This window comes from Ranitomeya variabilis, chromosome 3 (assembly GCF_051348905.1).
Source record: "Ranitomeya variabilis isolate aRanVar5 chromosome 3, aRanVar5.hap1, whole genome shotgun sequence".
Classification (NCBI taxonomy): Eukaryota; Metazoa; Chordata; class Amphibia; order Anura; family Dendrobatidae; genus Ranitomeya; species Ranitomeya variabilis.
This window is the reverse complement of record NC_135234.1, coordinates 333,159,753-333,184,971: the sequence shown is the minus strand read 5'-3', so window position 1 is coordinate 333,184,971 and position 25,219 is coordinate 333,159,753. Positions and strand designations below refer to the sequence as shown.

The 25,219-nt window shown below is 40.0% G+C and overlaps 1 protein-coding gene across 6 annotated transcripts in view; it reads left to right on the top strand.

Moving 5' to 3' along the window:
- Window positions 1–25,219, top strand: part of DLGAP3 (DLG associated protein 3) — an 811,006-nt gene that overhangs the window by 646,285 nt on the left and 139,502 nt on the right. For all 6 annotated transcript variants that reach the window (XM_077295792.1, XM_077295791.1, XM_077295789.1 and 3 more), the window contains one exon: window positions 13,339–13,676. In XM_077295792.1, the coding sequence (XP_077151907.1) occupies window positions 13,339–13,676 (338 nt within the window). The remainder of the gene's footprint in view (window positions 1–13,338; window positions 13,677–25,219) is intronic.

Sequence of the window (25,219 nt, the reverse complement as noted above, 5' to 3'; positions counted from 1 at the left end):
AAGGCAAATTGGGCATAATTTCACACAAACCACCCAAAATGGTACAGACAAAATTGTTGGCACCTTTGCTAAAAAAAAATTGTGGGTAAAATACTTTGTTTCAAGCATGTGATGCTCGTTCAAACTCATCTGTGGCAAATAATAGGTGTGGGCAATATGAAAATCACATCTGAAACCAGACAAAAAGAGGAGAAACCTTAAATCTTAAAGACTCAATCTTTAATTATGTCTCTGTGTGTGCCACACTATGCATAAAGCAGAAAGAGGACAAGAGAACTGTCTGAGGAGAGTTGCCCCAAACAAGTTCCAAAAGAAATTTAAGCTGTCCTGCTTTTTTAGGCCGGTTTCACACGTCAGTGTCTCCGGTACCTGTGGTGTCAGTTTTCTCACGTACCGGAGACACTGACACACGTAGACACATTAAAATCAATGTGTCTCTGCAGATGTCATTGATTTTTTGCGGACCGTGTGTCCGTGTGCAAAACAAGGAGACATGTCAGTGTTCGTGGGAGCGCACGGATCACACGGACCCATTAAAGTCAATGGGTCCGTGTAAAACACATACCACACATGGATGCTGTCCGTGTGCAGTCCATGTGCCATGCAGGAGACAGCGCTACAGTAAGCGCTGTCCCCCCAGTGTGGTGCTGAAACCGCCATTCATTTCTTCTCTCCAGCAGCGTTCGCTGGAGAGAAGGAATGAAAAATCATTGTTTTGTTTTTTTTTGCGGTTGAAATAAAGTAAACCACATACCGTATATACTCGAGTATAAGCCGACCCGAGTATAAGCCGACCCCCCTAATTTTGCCACAAAAAACTGGGAAAACTTATTGACTCGAGTATAAGCCTAGAGGGGAAAATGCAGCAGCTACCGGTAAATGTCAAAAGTAATAATAGATACCAATAAAAGTAAAATTAATTGAGACATCAGTAGGTTAAGTGTCTTTGAATATCCATATTGAATCAGGAGCCCCATATAATGCTCCATACTGTTCATTATGGCCCCATAAGATGTTCCATATTAAAATATGCCCCATATAATCCTGCATAAAGGTTAATAAAGGCCCCATAAGATGCTCCATAGACACATTTGCCCAATATAATGCTGCACAAATGCTGATTATGGCCCCATAAGATGCTCTATAAAGATATTTGCCCCTTATAGTGCTGCACAAATGTTATGGCCCTATAAGATGCTCCATACAGACACTTGCCCCATATGCCGTAGTGCCCTACAAACATTAATTATGGCCCCATGCAGACACTTGCCCCATATAGTGCTGCACAAACATTATGCCCCAATATAGTGCTGCAGAAATGTTATGGCCCCATATAGTGCTGCAGAAACGTTATGGCCCCATATAGTGCTGCAGAAACATTATGGCCCCATATAGTGCTGCAGGAATGTTATGGCCCCATATAGTGCTGCAGGAATGTTATGGCCCCATATAGTGCTTCAGGAACGTTATGGCCCCCATATAGTGCTGCAGGAATGTTATGGCCCCATATAGTGCTGCAGGAATGTTATGGCCCCATATAGTGCTGCAGGAATGTTATGGCCCCATATAGTGCTGCAGGAATGTTATGGCCCCATATAGTGCTGCAGGAATGTTATGGCCCCATATAGTGCTGCAGGAACATTATGGCCCCATATAGTGCTGCAGGAACGTTATGGCCCCATATAGTGCTGCAGGAATGTTATGGCCCCATATAGTGCTGCAGGAATGTTATGGCCCCATATAGTGCTGCAGGAATGTTATGGCCCCATATAGTGCTGCAGGAATGTTATGGCCCCATATAGTGCTGCAGGAACGTTATGGCCCCATATAGTGCTGCAGGAATGTTATGGCCCCATATAGTGCTGCAGGAATGTTATGGCCCCATATAGTGCTGCAGGAATGTTATTGCCCCATATAGTGCTCCAGGAACGATATGGCCCCATATAGTGCTGCAGGAACGTTATGGCCCCATATAGTGCTGCAGGAACGTTATGGCCCCATAGATGCTCCATACAGACACTTGCCCCATTTGCTGCGATAAAAAAAATAAATCACATACTCACCACTCCGTTGCTCAGGCCCCCGGCACTTTCAATAGTCACCTGCTCCTCGTTCCGGTGCCGATCTGTCTCCAGCACTGACGTTCAGCAGAGGGCGCACACTGACCACGTCACCGCGCCCTCTGACCTCAGCATCACTGCTGGAGACAGATCGGCGCCCGGAACGAGGAGCAGGTGACTATCGCGCAGCGCTGCGCTCCCCTCCCCGTATACTCACCTGGTCCTGCCGCTGTGTAGATCCTGCTTACCCGACGACGCAGCGCTTCATCCTGTACTCAGCGGTCACATGGTACCGCTGATTACAGTAATGAATATGCGGCTCCACCCCTATGGGAGGTGGAGCCGAATATTCATTTACTTTAATGAGCGGGACTATGTGACCGCTGAGTACAGGAAGAAGCTGAAACTGCTGCTGCCGGCGCCGGGGAAGCAGGGACCGCGCCTGGACTAGGTGAGTATTTTTAGACAGCCCCCGCTCCCCCTCCCCTGCCGACCCCCGGTATGACTCGAGTATAAGCCGAGAGGGGCAATTTCAGCCCAAAAAAGTGGGCTAAAAATCTCGGCTTATACTCGAGTATATACGGTAATTCTGCTGTTTACTCAAAACGGAATGAGGCTTACAAAAAAAAGAACAAAGTTTCTACAGTCAAATAATGTTTGCATGTTTGCAAAGCAGCATAAAATCTGAAAATTACCAGAAGGATTTCTGGGTCGCAACGTAGTGCCCAGTTTCATAAAAACCTTCAAATATGAGAGACCTGGAGCAGTTTGCAAAAAGAAGAGAGATCCAAAATTCCAGTTGAGCAGTGTAAGCAGTTTGTTGATGGTTATACAAAGCGATTGATTGCAGTTATTTATTCCAAAGTGTGTGCAACAATATATTAAGTTGAGGGTGCCAACAATTTAGCCTGGCCCATTTTAGGGGATTTGTGTGAAATTATGACCAATTTGCCAATTTTTCTCTGCCTTTTTGTGTTGTTCCAATACATAAAAAGGAAATAAACATGTGTAGAGCAAAACATGTGTAATTGCAATAAATTTCTGGGAGAAAAACGTTTTCTGGAACAAATTCAAGGGTGCCTACTAGTGATAAGCGAATGTGCTCAGATAACGTGTTATCCGAGTATCTTGGGTGTGCTCGGATAATATATTCAAGTCCCTGAGGCTGCATCAATTGTGGCAGTTGACAGCCGCTAGACATCTGGGGACTGATTTTTTGTTTGGCAATCACCGCATGTGTATGGGCTGTTTACTGCTGCAAAACATGCAGCTGCAGGGACTCGAATATACAGGGTGGGCCATTTATATGGATACACCTAAGTAATACGGGAATGGTTGGTGATATCAACTTCCTGTTTGTGGCACATTAGTATATGGGAGAGGAAAAACTTTTCAAGATGGGTGGTGACCATGGCGGCCATTTTGAAGTCAGTCATTTTGGATCCATCTTATTTTTTTCCAATTGGTTCAAAGTGCTGCCCATTGTGTTGGATTGTCAATGCAACCCTTTTCTCACAGGCTTCCAGTATCCATTATTTCAGATGCTGCAAGATTCTTTACTGTTAGGGCAGTGAGAATCTGGAATTGCTTGCCTGAGGAGGTGGTGATGGCGAACTCAGTCGAGGGGTTCAAGAGAGGCCTGGATGTCTTCCTGGAGCAGAACAATATTGTATCATACAATTATTAGGTTCTGTAGAAGGATGTAGATCTGGGGATTTATTATGATGGAATATAGGCTGAACTGGATGGACAAATGTCTTTTTTCGGCCTTACTATGTTTGTATCATCACAGCATAGACAATTGCCTTCAGATGACCCCAAAGATAAAAGTCTAAAGGGGTCATATCAGGAGACCTTGGTGGTGATCAAACTGGCCCACGATGACCAACCCACTTTCCAGGAAACTGTTCACGTAGGAATGCTCGGACCTGACCGCCATAATGTGGTTGTCTATGCTGTGAAGATACGAGATGTGCAACAACGGATCTGAAACAACGGATACTGGAAGCCTGTGCTAGCATTTCATCTGTGGTGTTGCTATCAGTGTGTCAAGAGTGGGAGAAGAGGGTTGATTTGACAAACCAACACAATTGGCAGCACTTTGAACACATTTTATAAGTGGTAATAAATTTGCAAATAACTCATGAAAGAATAAAGTTATGGTAAAACCAAGCACACCATTGTTTTTCTTGAGAAATTCTCAATAAGTTTGATGTGTCACATGACCCTCTTCCCATTGAAAAAAATAAAGTTGGATCCAAGATGGCCGACTTCAAAATGGCCGCCATGGTCACCACTCATCTTGAAAAGTTTTCCCCCTCCCATATACTAATGTGCCACAGGAATTTGATATCACCAACCATTCCCATTTTATTTAGGTGTATCCATATAAATGGCCCACCCTTTACTATCTAAGCATGCCCAAGATACTCAGATAACACCCGAGCATGCTCAGATACACAAGTTATCCGAGCACGTTCACTCCTCACTAGTGCCTACACTTTCGGCCATGATTGTATATTCATGCAGCATGACACAGTGTTGAGGAAAAGCATTCTCTGCATGTAAATTATGATATAACGTTCTTTTTGGTGTTTTTGCTGCAGAAAGTTAACAAAAACACCTACACCCCATATTATAGTTACAGCTGTATATAAAACCATGCTGAAAAATAAATGCATCAATACAGTTTCAAAGTATGCATGTTGTTACAAAATTACACTAAAAATCTTTTAGTAGTGTTTTTTTGTGGATTTTACAGCCAGAAAAATCCACATCAAAAAGGTCAATTTGAACATTTTCTAAAACAAGTTTAAACCCGTTCACGATCAGAGGTATTTTCGTTTTTGCTTTTTCGTTTTTTGCTCCCCTTCTTCCCAAAGTGATAACTTTTTATTTTTCTGTCAGTATGGCCAATTGAGGGCTTGTTTTTTGCGGGACAAGTTGTACTTTTGAACAACATCATTGGTTTTAACATATCGTGTACTGGAAAACTGGAAAAAAATTCCAAGTGCTTTGAAATTGCAAAAAAAGTGCAATTTCACAGTTGTTTTTTTTTTTTTTTTACCATGTTCACTAAATGCTAAAACTGACCTGTCATTATGATTCCCCAGGTCATTACGAGTTCATAGACACCAAACATGTCTAGTGGTAAAAAAAAAAAAATCCAAAGTCTGGTGGAAAAAAAAGGTACCATTTTCCGAGACCTGTAGCGTCTCCATTTTCCGTGATCTGGGGTTGGGTGAGGGCGTATTTTTTGCATGCTGAGCTAACGTTTTTATTGATACCATTTTGGTGTAGATACGAACTTTTGGTCTCCCACTGTTGCATTTTATTGCAATGTAGCGGTGACTAAAAAAACGTAATTCTGGCGTTTTGAATATTTTTCTCGTTATGCCGTTTAGCAATCGGATTAATTATTTTTTTATATTGATAGATGGGGCAACTGTGCACACAGCGATCCCAAATATGTGCATATTTGATTTTTTTTATTGTTTTATTTTGAATGGGGCGAAAGGCTGGTGATTTGAACTTTTATATTTTTTTAATTTTTTAAATATTTTTAAAAACATTTATTTTTTATTTTTTGCATGCTTCAATAGCCTCGATGGGAGACTAGAAGCTGCACTATTTTGATCTGTTCTACACATAGGCGATGATCAGATTGCCTGTGTGTAGCAAAAATGCTCACTTGCTATGAGAGCCGACCATTGGGCAGCGCTCATAGCAATCTGACAATGACAGCCAGAGGGGTCTGCTGGAGACTTCTGGTTGTCATGCCGGCCCATCGGTGACCCGCGATCATGTGACGGGGTCACCGATGGGCGGGATTTACGACACACTTCCGATAAGCGCAAGTTAAATGCCGCTGTCAGAAATTGACTGCAGCATTTAGCTAGTTAACAGCCGCAGATTGATCACGATTCCACCCGTGGCTGTTGCGGGCACATGTCAGCTGTATATATCAAACAGGGGGAGTCTGACATTGGTGTACTATTACGCCTAATGTCGGAAAGGGGTTAAAGAGAGCTGTCAACAGAATTGTTTTGCCCTAGCCACAGTCAACATGAAATGCCAACAGGCTCCCTTATTGCAAAGAACACAACTTCAGAGTAAAACTCTTGATTGCTAGGTCTCTTCCTATCAGAATACAGGGAAGATCAAACATGAACTAGTGGAAGCTTCTGCCTATGCACAGCTCTTTTGAAAATAATGGATGGAATTTATCAATAGAGTTGAGAAAGTCTTTTGGCCTGAAAATGCATACTCCATATTTGTTTTAAAATGTACAACTTTTTTTCAGGATTAATCAGCTTTGTAAAGTGCTGTCAACTGGGAGTGGGTTTTAATGGGAGTGGGAATAGGCTTTGTGTTTCTGAATTATTCATCAAGTTTAAAGAAAAAGATATGCAAATATTACTCAAGGGCAAATACTGTTCATAGTAGTAGAAAATTTTAGGCCACAGTCACACATTCAGTATTTGGTCAGTATTTTACCTCAGTATTTGAAAACCAAAACCAGGAGTGGAACAATCAGAGGAAAAGTATAATAGAAATACATCACCACTTCTGTATTTATCACCCACTCCAGGTTTTCACTTACACATACTGAGGTAAAATACTGACCAAATACTGAACGTGTGCACATTGCTTTAATGTGAAGACTTATCAGGACTATCAGGATAAGGCCATGGTTACACATTCAGTATTTGGTCAGTATTTTACCTCAGGATTTATAAGCCAAAACCAGGAGAAGAATAATCAGAGGAAAGTATAATAGAGACACGTCACCACTTCTGTATTTATCACCCACTCTCGGTTTTGGCTTAGACATACTGATGTGAAATACTGACCAAATGCTGAACATGTGAATGTGGCCTTAGACTCATAGTGAAAGCTAGTCTCAACAAATCTGTGTCTCTGTATGTAAAATGCTTTTCATTGCAATGCGGGAGCTTGTCTTATTTTATACTTCACCTATCCAAGTGTATCTGCACTTCTTTCAGGTGAGTTTCCAGAAAAAGTTGTTCGAGTGTAATGAAAAATAATCCAATTTCTGGACACTGTATGTCTTGTATCTGCAGTTTTTCGCTCCGTGTTAGAAGCCTCAGCGGCTCTCTTATGTGTCTGTTTAATAACAAAGCATTAATAATTGTAAGCAATGACGTTAATTATTTGAGAACCTCACATTTCATTTATTAGGTATTTAGTGGGTATTCTTGTGTTAAATTGCCTTAGATAGACAGCAAGTTTGCAATTGACTTGCTTTTTCTGCTTTCACTCTTCTCCTATGAGATCTTTTATCTTACATCGTGCACAGCATTTTTCCAAAAGAGATCAACCATCAGACTCAGGGTGAATATATGCAGGATATAGATTTCAGGAGAAGAGTAAACTCCTAAGATCTCAGTCAGCTCCCTAGCCCATTAATATCTATACAGCAGTTAGTTGCTCACCTCCCTTTCCTTTCTTGTCAGCGCCTCACCGCATCAGTTTTTTGAGCAGTTCTCCTAATCATAACCAAGTTCTTGTTCAAATGCACTGTTATTTCTAAATGCAAATATAGTTACAACTGTGTAGCCTTCTGGACATTGACGATAGCAGAAGGAAACTGACTACAACTACCAATCGAGAAGGACCCTTCCTACAGCAACAAGGAAGTAAGGAAATTGCATAGCTCTAAGTTGCTCAAGAGACAACTTGAGAATACCACTTCAAGAAGATATTTTTAAGATGAAATTGACCTCACTTCCATAATGTGCAGCTCTTCACATACCATATTCAACAGCAGTAGATATTTTATCCATTGTCCCAACAAGTCTCTCACAGACTTAGTAGTTTTAAACCTTGTTTCAATTGTTTACATCATTCAATAATTGTATATTCTTTTTGTCTTTCTTGGTTACTTTTTTTATTAGTGCTACTATTTAATCTATGGATAGAATGGAACTTTGTTAACACTGCTGCCATGTTTTAGTGATTCCATAACAATAAAAAAAATGGGAGGGTCAATAATTATCATATAGTCAAATAATGAGAAAGCTACTCAAAATATATCCTGGGGAAATCCAGAAATTAAATATTTAGAAAATATGGAGAGAAGCAATAAAGATAGTAGACTATAATGCTGTGCTATAGAGAAAAAGATACTCCAAGACTGGAACCTCAACGTAAAGTACCGTGAACCCTATTTATTCAATATATGAATTCCCTATAATGCACCATTTTTTGTTTTGACAACCCTTGATTGCTAAGAATGTTTTTTTTTTTTAATGCTGGGTGTTGTTTAGCAATAACCTTTGAATACAAAGACAGTTTTCTCTAATGCTGGATGTTTGTAATGCACTCACTGAACTTTTTACATTTCGAAATGCTAGATAAAAGGTTGCCCACAGCTCTAGTAACCTGAAGGCAAAATACACTTCAATATGTTCCCATTTGAAGATGAAATTAAGCATTTCTGTTTTTTATTCATGTACTCTGACTGTCCCCAACTTTCTTCTCTGCCCTACTACAATTACATTATGCAAAAGCCGCATGACAAACAGTTGAGTTTCTCCTTCTTTATGCAACAAATCAAGGCTTTAAACAATGTTTGAGAATGTTGGATTGTAATTACTAAAAGAAATTGCAGAATAAGTGGCTTTGTATTTATGCCAAATCTCATCATCTTCCCCAAAGCAAAGAGCATTGTCCAACTTGACGGTACAGAAAAATAACAAACAAACACAATATCATTAGGGCATGCTCAGATACATTTTCTATTGTTTTTGTTTTTATTCACAGAGAAAACTAAGAAATGTTTACCAAATAATCAATACAATTTTCAAGCTACTTTTTTTTTAACCATGAGTTACCTTATCTCTTGTGATGTTTATAAATGCATGTAATAATTGTGCTATTTTTAAAAGTTCAAGGGATGTTTTCTAGAACTGCATTTTCAACAAATTCTTCTGAAATGAAAGCAAATAAATAACTTCACTACATGTTTTGTAGAGTTATAATGATGTATACGATAACATATAATCTATAATGATTATAATGATCATTCACAACTATAATTGGTGATAGTGTCCAGCATGTTTTCCATAATATGCTACATTGTAAGATTGGCACTCAGAAGGTCTTCGTCTTCGAAGGTAGTCCCTAGTTCAGTTATAAAATGCAGTGTCCCTAAATGCCAAAATTTTACTCTAAAATCAGAAAACGATGCTGCTTAGTTTTTGCTGACCCATTAACGTGACAGGATTTGATAATATGAAGGAATGGGCAAATTTCACCATTTTTATTGCTATTGTAAGAAAAGCAGGGTAAGAAATATTGTCTCAAAGAGAGAACACCTTAAAATGAAGTATCTAAACATTGCTATTGATTTGGTGCCCAGTTCTAAACTGTCTGTAAGTCTGTATGGAAAATTTGTAACAAACCTTCGATGACCAACCTCAAGGACCAGGGTCCTTATCACTTGTATGACTGCTACTCCTGAAGTCTCCTTAGCTGTCTTTTATGGAAAACAATGCTGCTGCAACATGTTATTTGCAGTAAGAGTGGCAAAGTGGCACCTCTGCTACCATACTGTAGACATAACTTTGAGCAGCCACCCAACACAAGCAACCAAGACAACTCCTCAAGCAACCAAGGCTGCCTCTCAACCCAATATTGAATTCATGCCAGTTCATTCATGCAGAGTAAAGACTGCTCTTTTGCCAGCTAAGGATACAGAGCAAAATTCTTGTTATATAATAAGGAACATGGCATTGAAAATGTGCTACATATTAAAAGAACCTGACAGCACATTTTTACATATGGATGAAATTATATGGCTGAATAGGTACTTCGATATCATTTTGCAGGGCTCTAACTTGCCGGTAATGAGAAATCTAGTGTAGAAGCCAAATAAAAATTAGACTGAAACTGCGCTGGGGCATGTCAGTGGACTTGTAAGAAGCAGTATAAGAGCATTGACACATCACCAATGCACTTCCTGACTGATTTGTATATAGCATAATTACTATATTTCTCATAACTGGCACATTGGATCTCTACAAAAAGGTATAATTTTACTTGATGGTCAAGTGATGGTCACTACTTCCATATGTAAAAATATGTGTACAGGTACCCTTTACTCCCTGTGCATTTATGTTGGATGTGCACAGTTGCTGCCAGGGACCTACTGAAGTTCCCATGTCTGCTATGTTAGTACACTTACGGCCAAACCTTCATTAGAGACTGGTATTTATACATTAGACTGCTAAACTACAGTATTGTAGTGTATTGTATAAGCTATCAAGTGATCACAGGTTAAAGTCCTAGAAGGGGAGTAGTAAAATATGGTAGAATATTACAAATATTTATCCATAATAAAATAAAAACAAAATAGAAAAAAGTTAATCTTGAAATAAAAGAAAAACATAATTAGCATATTTTGTACTGTCTTGTGCCTAATTGTCTGAACTAATAAAACAATAATATACGCTATTCACAAAAAGTTAGGGATATTTGGCTTCCTGGCGAAATTTAAGGATACATCCAAAATTGAACTGTAACCTTTTTAGATTAACTTAATGTGACCTTCTCTATAATTTTGAATGGCCAACTGTTCAATGTTTCAGTACTTTTTTGCACAACTTGCTGTTCTCTAACAAGGAGCCTAATGGTAAAATTCACAACAGGTGTTTGATCCATGAATCACCCAATACATTTCGGGGGTTCAATTAGAATTGGCATTTAAACTGTCCTCATCATGCTGTTCACATTTGACATCATGAGGCCAAGCCGACACCTAACAATTGAGCAACAGTAACTCTCCATTGCAAGGATGTTCTCAGACAGAAGTGGCCACTGAGCTAGGAGTGTCAGAGAGTGCCATCAGCAGGTTTCAACAGATAGTCAGAAAGACTGAAAGGGTCACAGAAAGGCATCCTTTGGCCACATCCCACATTGATGGCTGCTTCATTGTGAACAATGCCCTTCGGAACCGGATGATGAATGTCACACAACTCCAGGCACATTTAAGGGAGGTAAGAGGCACCCAAGTGTCACGTCACACCATTCAAAGCCATTTGTATCAGAGTGGTCTGCATGCTAGACAACCTGCAAAGATACCTGATCACACCACCACTCACAAGGGTCACCGTCTTTTCGCTGAACGAGGGACCAATGGACCTTCATGTTATTCACTAATGAAAGCCAATTCATGCTGAGCAGAAATGATGGCTGTCAATGATGTTGAAGATGTCAAGGAAAGCCCTATGCATGAGCCACTGTTGTCACAAGACGAGGATTTGGTGGTGTGGGGTTTCAGTGTGGGCAGGTGAGTCTAGTCAATACAGAACTGCCCTACACTTTGTGAATGGTACAGTGACAAGCCCCTACTACTTGAATAGCATCATTAATTCAGTCATTGTGCCTATGCACGAACCACACAGGACTAATTTTTATCTTCATGGACGACAATGCTCCAGCTCATAGAGGTCGAATTATTAGGGAATTGTTGCTGAAGACTGTGGTCCCTCAAATGTATTGGCCTGCACTTTCTCCAGACCTGAATCCCATAGAAAATGTATTGGATCAGCTGAGCTACCATGTAGTGACTCATAACTCTGTACCCCAGAACCTCAATGACATGAGAGCCAACCTGCAAGAAGAGTGGAATACCATGCCCCACAAGACAATAACTCGACTTGTGAACAACATGAGATGTCATTATCAAGCTGTAATTTATGCTCAAGGCCACATGACAAGTTATTGAGACATTGACATTTTGGGGGGTATACCCACCACTGTTGTTGTCTTTTGTTTCAATAAATTGTTTGACATGAGAAAATCACCATTGCATGCTTCTACTTAAATGCCCTAATTTCATAGTAAAATTTCAGGTTAGCATGAACTTTTTACGCTTTCCATAAAATTCGCCCGAAAGCCAAATATCCCTAAGTTTGTGTAGTGTTTTTATTCCATATGGCGAATGCTAAAATGGAAAATATGAAAAACACTCGGGTCTCCAATGGCTTAAGGTCAGGACTCAGTGTTTTATAAAAAAACAATGTTATTATTTGTGAAGAAAGTAATTTTACATTTACAAAGATTTATAGTCGTACATCTGCTACATACTTGTTAAGAGTAATCAGTGATGATCAGCTGGTCTTGTGGAACCAGCTGCTGAAAACTATAATATCCATTCAGTATTACATGGTCTCCCTTGAAATAAATGGGTACCCTCTTAAAATACTCTCACTATCAGAGCAGTAACTGCTGTTTACAGGCAAGGGTCCTCACGTGAGAAACACTCTCTATGGCATCCATGTGCCCTACTAGGGCAGATAGACAGAGGTGGTCCAGTTGGAACTTCCTCTTTAGTATTTGAAGCCCTTTGATTAAGTTACACTCAATTTCAGCCTGCAGGAATCTGTAGAAGCCTTCACAGACCATTTATGCTGTCTCCATTCATCCCGTTGTTCATTTCACTGAGTTACTTCGCAATATAAAGCAGCGTTCCATTGGAAATGGAAACTAAAAAGATAGAATAGGTATTTGGCAAAGAGTCACATACTTAGAAGCCAGGAACCTGAAAAACAGTCTGACAAAAACTCCCGGAATTTAGCAATGCATGCAGATGTTTCCTGATGCCTGTCAATTTTGTCTGCATTGGCAGGTACATTTGAAATAAGACACTATATTTTAAGATAGTATATGTTGGTGAAAAGTTTATTTGATTAGATGTAGCCTTTGAACATTTCTAATTACAAAGCCAGGATATCAGAGGCAGAGACCGTAATATGTGGTTTAATGATACAGTTGATGAACTCTTACTTAAAATCATTAGTATCTAATTACCTAACGGAATAGAGTTCTGCATGATGTTCTTGTTATTCTGTCCTAAGAACTGACACCTAATGGAAGAAAGAGTGACCGAATAATAAAAAATTTGACCCCTCTGCTTCTGTTTTCATCCGTTATGCAAGAGATACATTTTGGACATGAATTCCATTTGTCTAGTGCTAAAAACGGAACAGAGAAACTGAATATCTGAACACAGTTTTACTGACAGTGTTTCATATAGGTCACCGGTGCAATAACTATGGGAGATGCATAGATTGCTGGTTTGTGACAATTCTTGGCCAGTTATACATCTTCCATAGAGGTTGTGATGCTTCAAGTTACCCCAAAGCTTTACAAGTGCAACATAAATGTAATGAAACTGAATTTCTTTTCTATGTTATGAAATTATAAATGCTTTTCAGTGATAAATATTTTTAATCAACTTTTTTTGTTACAGCCTTCAGTTACCGCAAAGCCCCACCACCTATTCCTTCAAGGCTTCTTTCCAAGCCTCTCATCTCGGTGACAGCCCAGAGTAGCACAGAATCTACCCATGAAACTTTTCTGCACAATGAGCCCACACGGTTGCCTTGGTCCAAAGATGTCAAGGCCCACTGCAATTCTAGTGAGAGTCTGGAGGGAACCAAGTCCAGAGGTCTTTCCTTGGACCTGGCAACTGTTCAGCACAGAGCTTCACCCAAACCTACCACTGTGATTAGCAAAGCCCTACCATTAAGGGAAGAGCTAAAAGGTGGCACACGTCAAAGAAAATGGCGCCCATCTATTGGTGTACAGGTACGTTCTTGATATTGTCAACAAGTTGATTTTCCTGGCTTCATGAAAACCTGTGTTCTTATTAATAGTCTTACAGAAAATGGAACTTATATTATTTGTGATGTTAAACCCTTAACAACACAGGGACAGTTCATAATTTGTGAATATGTTCATACAGTATAAAAATCTATTTAAGAGTAATATATGCTATAAAGATTAGTTCCTTGTTCTGAATGTTGTCTGGGACATTTCTTTGCTGAAAGACCTATGCCTTCAGGGAAACTTCATTAAGCAAGGACTAAGAAAAAATTTCCTCTTTGAGTTAGTAATGAACTTTTGTTTCTTTAAAAGAAGGCGATTTAAGTTGGCTAGGAATCAGCTCTCTACTGTCTCACTTTTTTGAACAGCTTTCTGAAATTTCCTGCCTCAGAGCTGGGAGCTTATAGTGTGCGTGAGGGGAAGTTATATACAGGAAATCTGTATTGCTGTCATATTTCATGCTGGATATTGTTATATAAAAATCAGTGTTAAATGGAGGAGTCTAGAAGAAGCAGCAACAGATGTAAACGCTGGAACAGCCTTCTTGTCAGTGTGGCTAATGCTGGGTGTGTGTATGTAGTGGAAGATATAGATTACCTCTTTACATGCAGCTGTCTCATTTTCCTGCAGATCAACCCTTTATAAGCAGCTATTTCCTCCTCCTTTTTATGGTCTGCGTAATATTTAGAAACATCGAATAACATGGCTAATCAATAGCAATATTCTATGTGTAGTAATGGTAAGGCTCATAACATCATGTTTATACTATGTTTTTGAAGAATTTCTGTGCAAAATAGTGAAAGTGATAATTGTATTGTATCACATTGACCAATGACTCAGCAAAACGGGCAAATTAACCAATTCAAACTTTAGTTGACAATCAAATATTAAAAGGTGGATCCCTAGTCTCCTCTAAAATCAAAGAAAACTTGCAAAAATCTTTGGCCATAAATTTGGTTTTCAACATAATCAGCAATCAGTTTTCTGATGTGTATGCCTACTGGTTCCAGATGTGATTGTATAGGGTGGGCCATGTGTAGCTTTATCAAGATTATAAAAAAAACTATGTACTTGCCCATTGCAGGAGATGATGAAAATGGTTTCCACCAACTATGAAAAGTGATGTTGGAAAAATGAGGAAGGGTGGAACTTCCAGCGGCACAATAAAGCAAGGATTTTTTTAGCAAACCATAAACAAAACAAAAAGAGTTAAAAAAAAAAAAATGATGCATTTCCAGGACACCCTTAATCATAGGATGATGCTTCATGTCAGTTTTTAAACCCTGTTTGTCAGTTTCTAAATAAAATCCTTATTTTATTGTGCCCCTGGAAGTGCCACCCTCCCTTTTCTTTTCCTTCTATTGTTGCTGTGCTTCACCAGTTGGAGACATGGCACCATGCCTCCCATGGACTCTAACCTTACAAATGTCATAAGCTCCAACCACCCCTTTTCTCTCTACCTTGAAAAGTAATGTTGTTGGAATATAGGGTTTATTTTTTATGGCCCACTCTGTACAATCACACCTCACAACTAAATAATAATAATACATTTTCATTTATATGGCGCCAACATATTCCGCAGCACTTTACATTATAGAGGGCTAAATGGGGAAATGTAAACATCAGTGAGCACTTAAAGTGCTGATTATGGTAGAAATCCAAATTTATTATCATAAGTGATTAATTGTAACAATATCATTTCAGTATGATACTTTTGGTTCAAATTTCTCAGTAGCTCACCTCCAGTGGGTTCTTACTTGCATTATGTTTCAGTCTAATGACGGAACAACATCTTGCACATATGTACAAAGAGCGCCAGCTCCCATGCACATAGCAGGGAGAGAGGGAACAGTCCCCCATTACCCCAAAACAGAATGTCATTAATAATATTCTGTACCTAATGGGACTGTCATCTAAAAACAAGTTTAAATGATGAATGTACGGAAAGTCATCACTTCGGGTAAAAAGCCAGCGGCCCAATAAACAAGGTTTATTATGGCCAGCACTCTGGAAAACTCCATTGTTCATAATGTTGTGGTAATGGACAAAATCCACTTTGTATTGCAGAAATGATTCTGTATTGAAGAGATGATTTGAACAATAAACTGAATTGCCTGTAACGATGCATGAGACTTAGGTTTAATATGAAGACAAATAATAAGAGAAGAAATTACAAAGAAGAGTTACATGGTGTAGGACTGGGTATACAGCAGTTTCGAATTCACTTACGCTTCATCGGACTTCACCTGAGGGTCAGATGAAGCATAAGTGAACTTGAAACGGCCACTAATGCCATAATTTTTTTCTCTTTTATTATTTTACTTTGTCTATTTCTAGTTACTGAGCATCACCGCTGTTTTTCCTCCTAACCGTGGCAGATTTTATCTTATCGCTAATGTTAGTGTTTGGTGCCTACCACTTCTACTTTTTGGAATTAACATGAAGAAAGTTTGTAACATAAATAACATAATACTTGGAAAGCACCAATGTTTCAGTCCGCCTAGACCTTGTGCAGTGTGGTGTTCTGAAACAATAATAATAAGTACATAAAACAGTAGGAGTAGTAGACTTAGATAACCAAAGTCTCAATGTAAATATGTAATAATAGCAATAATATACAAAATCATACAAGAATCATAATATAGCATCACAGGAAAGTATAGCATCTAAAAAAATATCCCAGTAAGTAAGCTTACAAACTTTGTTGTTTTGTTGACCATGTTTGGAAGTGTTAAAAAAATATAGAAAGCCCTTTTAAATTTTAATGTTTTTTGATTTTATGTGCGCTATCACAATTTGCCTGAAAACAAGTATTCCATTTATACTAATACATACTGTTGAGTCTTTTTCAGTATTATCCCCTTCCTGCTCCATGACGGACTATTACGTCATGGAGGGGGTGTTGGTGTATAGAACAGGCTCACAAGCTGAGTCCTCATCACATAGGGTAGGTGCTGGTTGTGTTCAAAAAGAAAAGAATGTCCAGCTTCACCGAATCCATAAAAAAGAGTTTTCTTTATTCACATACTATTGAGCATAGAGGATACAGACTTCAGCACAAGCCATATGGGTAAGAATCTCAACGCATTTCTGGAGACTAAGCTCCCTTAATCATGGTTGTGTTACACAGCTAAAACCTGCCTCTAAGAGAAGGAATAGGAGTTAGCTTTGATCCTATAAGTGGCCTAATACGACATAAGGTACTTCCAACAAAAAAGCAAACCCGAAAAGGAAGCCAAAAACCATATGTTAGGGCTAGCGGAACGCACTGAGTTTAGGTAGGAACCAACAAGGTGCGTTCACAGCCTGGGGTCCACCGTGCAGAGATATCTGCTGCAAAGTAATGGTGGATAAACTCTGAGCTCACACGTGGGTTAAGCTTCACCCAGTGTGAACTGAAAGCGATCTCTGTTGCCGCACAGAGTCGCGCTGTACACGAAAACTATAGCCCTAACTAGGGTTACACGAAAACTATAGCCCTAACTAGGGTTGTGCTAGCAAGCAAGCCAACGGCTAATTGCCTCCACTGATGCTAACTGCCTGCCTGAGTGTACAGTCCCAGCGCTACAGTCACATACCACATGTATAAAGAGTGGCATAGTATACACTGGCCTAAGCCATACACATTTGATACTAGCGCATGGCCGTGCCACCATGCGAACGTTTTATAGTTGCAGCTCTTCAGAACCTTCCTGGAGAACCAATAGGAGCTGCTACAATGCCTGAGCATGTGACTCCCGACCTCCAATGAGAGGTCCTACCGTGGGCATGCTTAGTGTGTGCAAAGCAGGACTTAGTCCCAGAAAAGCCTGCTCGCCACTGACCAGTGCTGGCTACAAAAGGAGAACTCGGAAAGGCAGCAGTAACCCTTTGCACAGTATCAGGCTGAGCGAGACACTGGGACCGACGTCTCTACTGAGCAGGCTCCACTGCAGCTGATGTAGAATGGGAGACCGCAGCAGACATGGTTCGAGATTCCCCCTGTGTAGCGGCGAGAACTCGACACCTAACACCATATCAATAGTTTTTACTAGAGAAAATCAGAAACAATAAGATAAAACCAGATAAAAACGGGAGTGTGGGACAAACAAAAAAAACCCACTTACCCAGGGACCAACTAAATAGTGAGATATAAATAAATAAAACTCCTAAAAAAGTCAATGTACAAAGGTGAAATAAACAAAACACATATGAAACGGCTGTAATATAATACTGCCAAAAAGAGTGTCAGAAATGCTAAGGAAAAATCCTATGAAGAGGCGTCATAGGTCAAATATATAGTGGTAATTCCATAGTACAATGAGCAAAGACCAGGTAAAGTACAAATTGCAAATGCCAAAGAAGGAGAAATAAAGTTAATATGAATAAAGATAAGGCTAGTTGGAGCAGACAGGGAGGGTGGGGTCAGTTTCTTCGCCTACCTCAAAGAAGCTGGCGTAAAACACTCGTTGGGGTTTAACAGCTTTTTTGTCCCACATTACCGTATTTATCTGGCTTTATCTTATTGTTTCTGATATTTGCTCTAATAAAGATTATTGATATTTTTTTTGCTTCCTTTTCGTATTTGTTTAAATGCTGCTGTAAATCTCTGAGAGTGGCATTTGAGTGGCCCAATACTAGTAGAGGTGTCCTTTTGGGCCATGACATGATCGTTGGCATCTGAGGACCTGCTGATGGCCTTAGTCACTACTATTATGATCGTAGGTTAAAGTTCTTTAAAGCAGGAGAACAAAACCTGCAGCCGCTATATCCTCCACCTTTAACATAGTCTCTGGTCACCGGTATTTTCTATGTCATGGAGAAGACCAGTGGTGCGTAGCACTTGTAGGAACATGTAATGAATGGTGTGCTAGTATTCAGTTATTTCTAGGCTACCTATATTTTGGCAGAATGGGTGATTCCTGACTCCTGTAGCACAGAAAGGAGTATTTCAGGTGAAGAATTGGTCATGTATGAGTGCTGTTATATCCATTGCAGTTTATCGAAGGGAAAACCTCAACTGTTTGAGCTTCTTCCATATACTAATACAGATACAGCTAAATGCATGGTCTCTTCCTATCTGGACTGCAAACCCATGAAAAGGGCACATCTACCTTTCTGATATGTGGGAGGCTGGAGCCCTATGGCACATTTGGGGCACATAATTTCAATATGCAGTAAATGATTCAGAAGAGAATCCTCTGGTAATATTGTGACCCATGGGGCTGGTTCTATCTGACGATGTGGCCTTTGGACCCAAAAAGGTTGTGCACCTCTTCTTTAAATTGACTAAAAAATGAAGTGAAGATTAAGGTAAAAAAGTTTTAAACTAATAAATTATAAAAATATAAAAGTTTGAATCACTTTTTTTCCCAATGTAAAAGGTCTTATCTATCAAAATATAAAGTGATTTATTCCTGAGGTAAATTTCATCAAGTAAAAAAGTAAATTAAAAAGGCCAGCATACCGTAAAAAAATGTAATTGAAAGTGCAAAACATGTTAGGGCATGTTAGGTTAGGTGTTATGATCTGGTGGCCTAGGAGCAGCATGGACGAGCTCTGGAGTAGGTGGCCTCTATACTGACCGCAGACCCTGAACTTAACACCGCAACTAGAAGTAGCCGTGGGATGTTCCTGTCACTCCCTAGACACCTCGTCACAGCCGGAGGACTAATTACCCCTAAAGAAAGAAACAGGAAAACTATCTTGCCTCAGAGAAAATCCCCAAAGCAAAGACAGCCCCCCACAAATATTGACTGTAAGAGGAGAGGGAAATTACAAACGCAGACTGAAAACAGAATTTAGCAAAGGAGGCCACGCTACCTAGAAAGAAAAGACAGGACAGAGTACTGTGCGGTCAGTATTAAAATACTACAAAAATCCACCACAGAGAATACAAAAATCTCCACACCTAACTCAAGGCATGGAGGGTAACTCTGCGACTCCAGAGCTTCCAGCTTGGCTGAATAAATCCTTACACAGACAAAGCTGGACAAGAAAAAACATATCAATTCACTGAACTATAAAGTCCACCGCATGTGGACTGCAAAAACAAAGCCAGGACTTATCTTTGATGATTTGGACAATCCAGCAGGAGAAACCAAGCAGAGATGTGAATCCTCAAGAAAAACAATGGACAACTGGCACTCACTAAAGGGTGAAGCCAGACTAAATAGCCCCGTCCAAAGTGGAAGCACCTGATGACTGCTGTGAAGGACAAACAGCAGCACTACCACTTATAACCACCGGAGGGAGCCCAAGAGCAGAACCCGCAACAGAATTCACAACAGTTAGGCTATGGGTTGAACTAGATGGACTTAAAGTCTTCCTTCAACCTTAATAACTATGTTACTATGTAAAACGATACTAATAAAAACTACATTTTATCACACAAAAAAACAGCCCATACACAGCTCTATGGGTCTCAGAAAATGGGAACACAAACCAAAGTGTTTTACAAAGTTAAAGAGAACCTGTCATCAGGATTATCCATGTTACACAAAAAGTATAGGCAGAATGGCGCTGTCATACTGATTTATTACATACCTTTAATGTAAAAATCTGCAGCCTGGTTTTCATTAAATGATCATGATAAATTTTCAGTTTCTTCTGTACTTGCGCTTCTGGGCGGAACTTGTTGGTAGGGTCTTTGGCTCAGAGGGCTCAGCCATGTCACCTCCACAGCTGCTGTTGCATTCATTAAATTTTGGGCTGGCGCCATCTTAGCTCTGGGTGGCGTTCTCGCTGGTGGCGGTCTTCATAAAAATGGCGCCAGTGCATGCCCAGATCGACCTCCTACAGTCTTCAGGAAAATGGCTCCAGAGGTGGCGCATGCGCAGAATGAGATCTCGGCTCAATGATGAGCCAAATATGCTACCCACAGTCCCGCCTACAAGTCCCACCCTGAACCACGAAGCATTGAGGAAATCGAAATGTATCATGATGATTTAACGAAAACCAGGCTGCAGATTTATACATTAAATTTATGTATAAAATCAGTATGACAGCGTCATTCTGCCCATACCTTTAGTTTAACTTGGATGATCCTGATGACAAGTTCTCCTTAAAGAGATGTTCCCAAAAATGCAAGTTGTTTCTCAGCCATGCAATAGAGGGTAGCTTGCTGAATGCTGTGAATTAGAAAGCTGAGACCATGAGGGATTATGAGATGAGGGTTCTGGAACACCGAAAATGGGCCCTGTAGACCCAACCTGAATGGAGAACGCGTGCACAGGAGTGGACTCTGTTCCATTCATTATCTATGAGTCTGCTTGAAAAAGTTGAGTGCTGTACTCGTCATGCCAAAACATAATGAATGGAGAGGAGGACATGTTGTGCACTTTTATTCCATTCAGAATGGGGCTGCATAGCCTCATTCTCAAGGTTTTAGAACCCCAATCTCAGGATCCTTAGAGGTCCCATTAGCCAGACTCAAAAAAATCAGAAAGTTACCCCTATCGTTTGTATAGAGGATAACCTGTTTTTCCGGGAATAACCCTTTAAGAATCTTCAACCAACTAAAATATTAAAAATATATATTTTGGTATCACTATAATTGAACTAACCCGAAGAATCAAGCTAAGTCATAGTTATCGCACAATGAATGTGCCATGAAGGTGTTGGGACTTTAGGCGCAAACCAGGACCCTAGAACTATCCCTGCCCCTAGGACTACTTTAAAAGGTGGAGAACCCAGGTTTTTGTGCCTTGCTATACTTTTGTATCTACCCTGATCTGTCCCATAACCCACCCAGGGTAAAGTGAAGCTGAAATGCATAGGAACACACTAACCAGACATACAAGGGAAGACTGACAGGGATAAATGAAAATACCAACCATACGAAATACTCACACTAAACAACAGATTAGGACACTGGGGAGTTAAGGGAAGGAGAAACCAAATAGGAGAGGATGAGTATGTGCAGAGACACAAATATCCAAGCAACTTTCTCCTGAACAACCTCCAAACACTAACTCCAATCACAAACTATACCGCCAACTCCAGAACCAGGCAGTAAAAACTAAGACCGGCAATCCCTACTAAGTGCCAGATGCGAGCATATATAGCAGAGAGTGGTCAACAATGAACAGCTGACGCAATCCAAGTAGGAAAGATCCAAGAGATTCAACTGAATAGATTAACCCTTTCACTGCTAGCAAGAAAAAAAACCTACACTGTTTAATATGATGGTGAAGTAATTCTAACCAGTGCAGGAGTGGCGTGAAACCAGACACCACAGTCTTCTGGTCCCTCTGTGTCATGTTATCCCCGTGACAGAATGATGTAGAAACTAAACCCAAAGCAAAAAAGTAGAATTGTTTTTTTTCACCATTTTTTTTTTCACATTTCACATTTCACAGTTCAGTATATGGTAAAATTAATGGTTTCCTTCAAAACTACAACTCCTCTTTAAACATAAGTGCTCACATATGGCTATGTCGACAGAAACATAAAAAAGTTATGCTTCTTGGAATAAGATAAGGAAAAAACAAGAGCGAAAAAGCAAAAGTTGTCAGCTTCCTATTAGTTTACTTCAATAGAACGTTATCCTACTGAAGAATCACTGTTAGCAAGCCTTGTCCTTGTATGAACTGACTGCATAAACAAGTTTTCTTTTGCATAAAGCCAGTGAACTATGAGATGCAATTTGACAAACATCCTACTTCACAACTCATAATTAACCATCACAAATCTGTTGGAGCAAACAACTTTATTGAGACACTACATTCCAACATGTGCTCCTAATTCTTGCCTTGTCTGTCTATCTATCTATCTATCTATCTATCTATCTATCTATCTATCTATCTATCTATCTATCTATCTAGTAAACAAAATTAACAGCAGAGTCTCCAGTCAGTGGTGTAATCCCTCCTAAGGCAGAAGCCAAGAAAGTCCTCTGGAAATACAAAAAAAAAAAAATTGAAGCAGTACTCCTGCTGAAAAAATTGGGAGTTTCATTCAACCATGGGTGGTGCTTCCCACTTGAAGAAATTATCAAGCACAGTGACATGATAGCAAGACACACATACATATATATAGCAGAATACACACACTACATATATATACAGTACAGACCAAAAGTTTGGACACACCATCTCATTTAGAGATTTTTCTGTATTTTCATGACTATGAAAATTGTACATTCACACTGAAGACATCAAAACTATGAATTAACACATGTGGAATTATATACTTAACAAAAAAGTGTGAAACAACCGAAAATATGTCTTATATTCTAGGTTCTTCAAAGTAGCCACCTTTTGCTTTGATGAGTGCTTTGCACACTCTTGGCATTCTCTTGATGAGCTTCAAGAGGTAGTCACCGGGAATGGTCTTCCAACAATCTTGAAGGAGTTCCCAAAGATGCTTAGCACTTTTTGTCCCTTTTGCCTTCACTCTGCGGTCCAGCTCACCCCAAACCATCTCGATCGGGTTCAGGTCTGGTGACTGTGGAGGCCAGGTCATCTGGCGTAGCACCCCATCACTCTCCTTCTTGGTCAAATAGCCCTTACACAGCCTGGGGGTGTTTCCAACTAAATGCAAACCGGATGGAATAGCATGCCGCTGCAAGATGCTGTGGTAGCCATGCTGGTTCAGTATGCCTTCAATTTTGAATAAATCCCCAATAGCGTCACCAGCAATGCACCCCCACACCATCACACCTCCTCCTCCATGATTCACGGTGGAAACCAGGCATGCAGACTCCATCCGTTCGCCTTTTTCGCGTCGCACAAAGACACGGTGGTTGGAACCAAAGATCTCAAATTTGGACTCATCAGACCAAAGCACAGATTTCCACTGGCCTAATGTCCATTCCTTGTGTTCTTTAGCCCAAACAAGTCTCTTCTGCTTGTTGCCTGTCCTTAGCAGTGGTTTCCTAGCAGCTATTTTACTATGAAGGCCTGCTGCACAAAGTCTCCTCTTAACAGTTGTTGTAGAGATGTCTCTGCTGCTAGAACTCTGTGTGGCATTGACCTGGTCCCTAATCTGAGCTGCTGTTAACCTGCGATTTCTGAGGCTCGTGACTTGGATAAGCTTATCCTCAGAAGCAGAGGTGACTCTTGGTCTTCCTTTCCTGGGGCGGTCCTCATGTGAGCCAGTTTCTTTGTAGCGCTTGATGACTCTATAAAAATACACATATGCTTGTTTTTCTCAATATCTGACATGAAATAAGAATAAACCTTTCCCGTTTTAGGTCAATTAGGATTACCATACTTTTAATTAATATTTGCCAAATGCCAGAATAATGAGAGAGAGAATGTTTAAGGCATTTTTATTACTTACTGCAAAGCCAAAAAAGTTTACTTACACTAAGATTACTATACCTTTAACCCCTTCATGCTTTTTCGTTTTTGCGTTTTCTTTTTTCGCTCCCCTCCTTCCCAGAGCCATAACTTTTTTATTTTTCTGTCAATATGGTCATATGTGGGCTTATTTTTTGCAGGACGAGTTTTACTTTTGAACAACACCATTGGTTTTACCATGCCTTGTACTAGAAAATGAGAAAAAAAATCCAAGTGTGGTGAAATTGCAAAAAAAGTGCAATCCCACACTTGTTTTTTGTTTGGCTTTCTTGCTAGGTTCACTAAATGCTAAAACTGACCTGATATTATGATTCTCCAGGTCATTACAAGTTCATAGACACCTAACATGTCTAGGTTATTTTTTATCTAAGTGGTGAAAAAAATTCAAAACTTTGCTAAAAAAAAAAAAATGCGCCATTTTCCGATACCCGTAGCATCTCTATTTTTTGTGATCTGGGGTCAGGTGAGGGCTTATTTTTTGAGTGCCGAGCTGACATTTTTAATAATACTACGATTGTGCAGAAACGTTCTTTTGATCGCCCGGTAATGCATTTTAAGGCAATGTCGCGGCGACCAAAAAGAAGTAATTCTGGCGTTTCTAATTTTTTTCTCGCTACGCTGTTTAGCGATCAGGTTAATGCTTTTTCGTTATTGATAGTTCAGGCGATTCTGAATGCGGCAATACCAAATATGTGTATGTTTGATATTTTTTTTATTGTTTTATTTTGGATGAGGCGAAAGGGGGGTGATTTAAACTTTTATATTTTTTTATTTTTTTCATATGTTTTAAAACTTTTTTTAAACTTTTGCCATGCCTCAATAGCCTCCATTGGAGCGTAGAAGCTGGCACAACTAGATCGGCTCAGCTACATAGCAGCTATTATCAGATCGCTGCTATGTAGCTGAATTGCAGGCTTGCTATGAGCGCCGACCACAGGGTGGCTCTCACAGATAGCCGCCATCAGTAAGCATAGAGGTCTCAAGGACTGGTTACTATCCTGACGCATCACTGATCCCCGATCATGTGATGGGAGTCGGCGATGCACTCATTTCCGGCCGCGCAGCCGGAAGTGGTAGTTAAATGCCGCTGTCAGCGTTTGACAATTACATTTAACTGGTTAACCCCTTCCCGACCCATGACGCCACATAGGCGTCATGAAAACCCGTGCCAATCCGACCCATGACGCCTATGTGGCGTCATGGAATGATCGCGTCCCTGCAGATGGGGTGAAGGGGTTAACT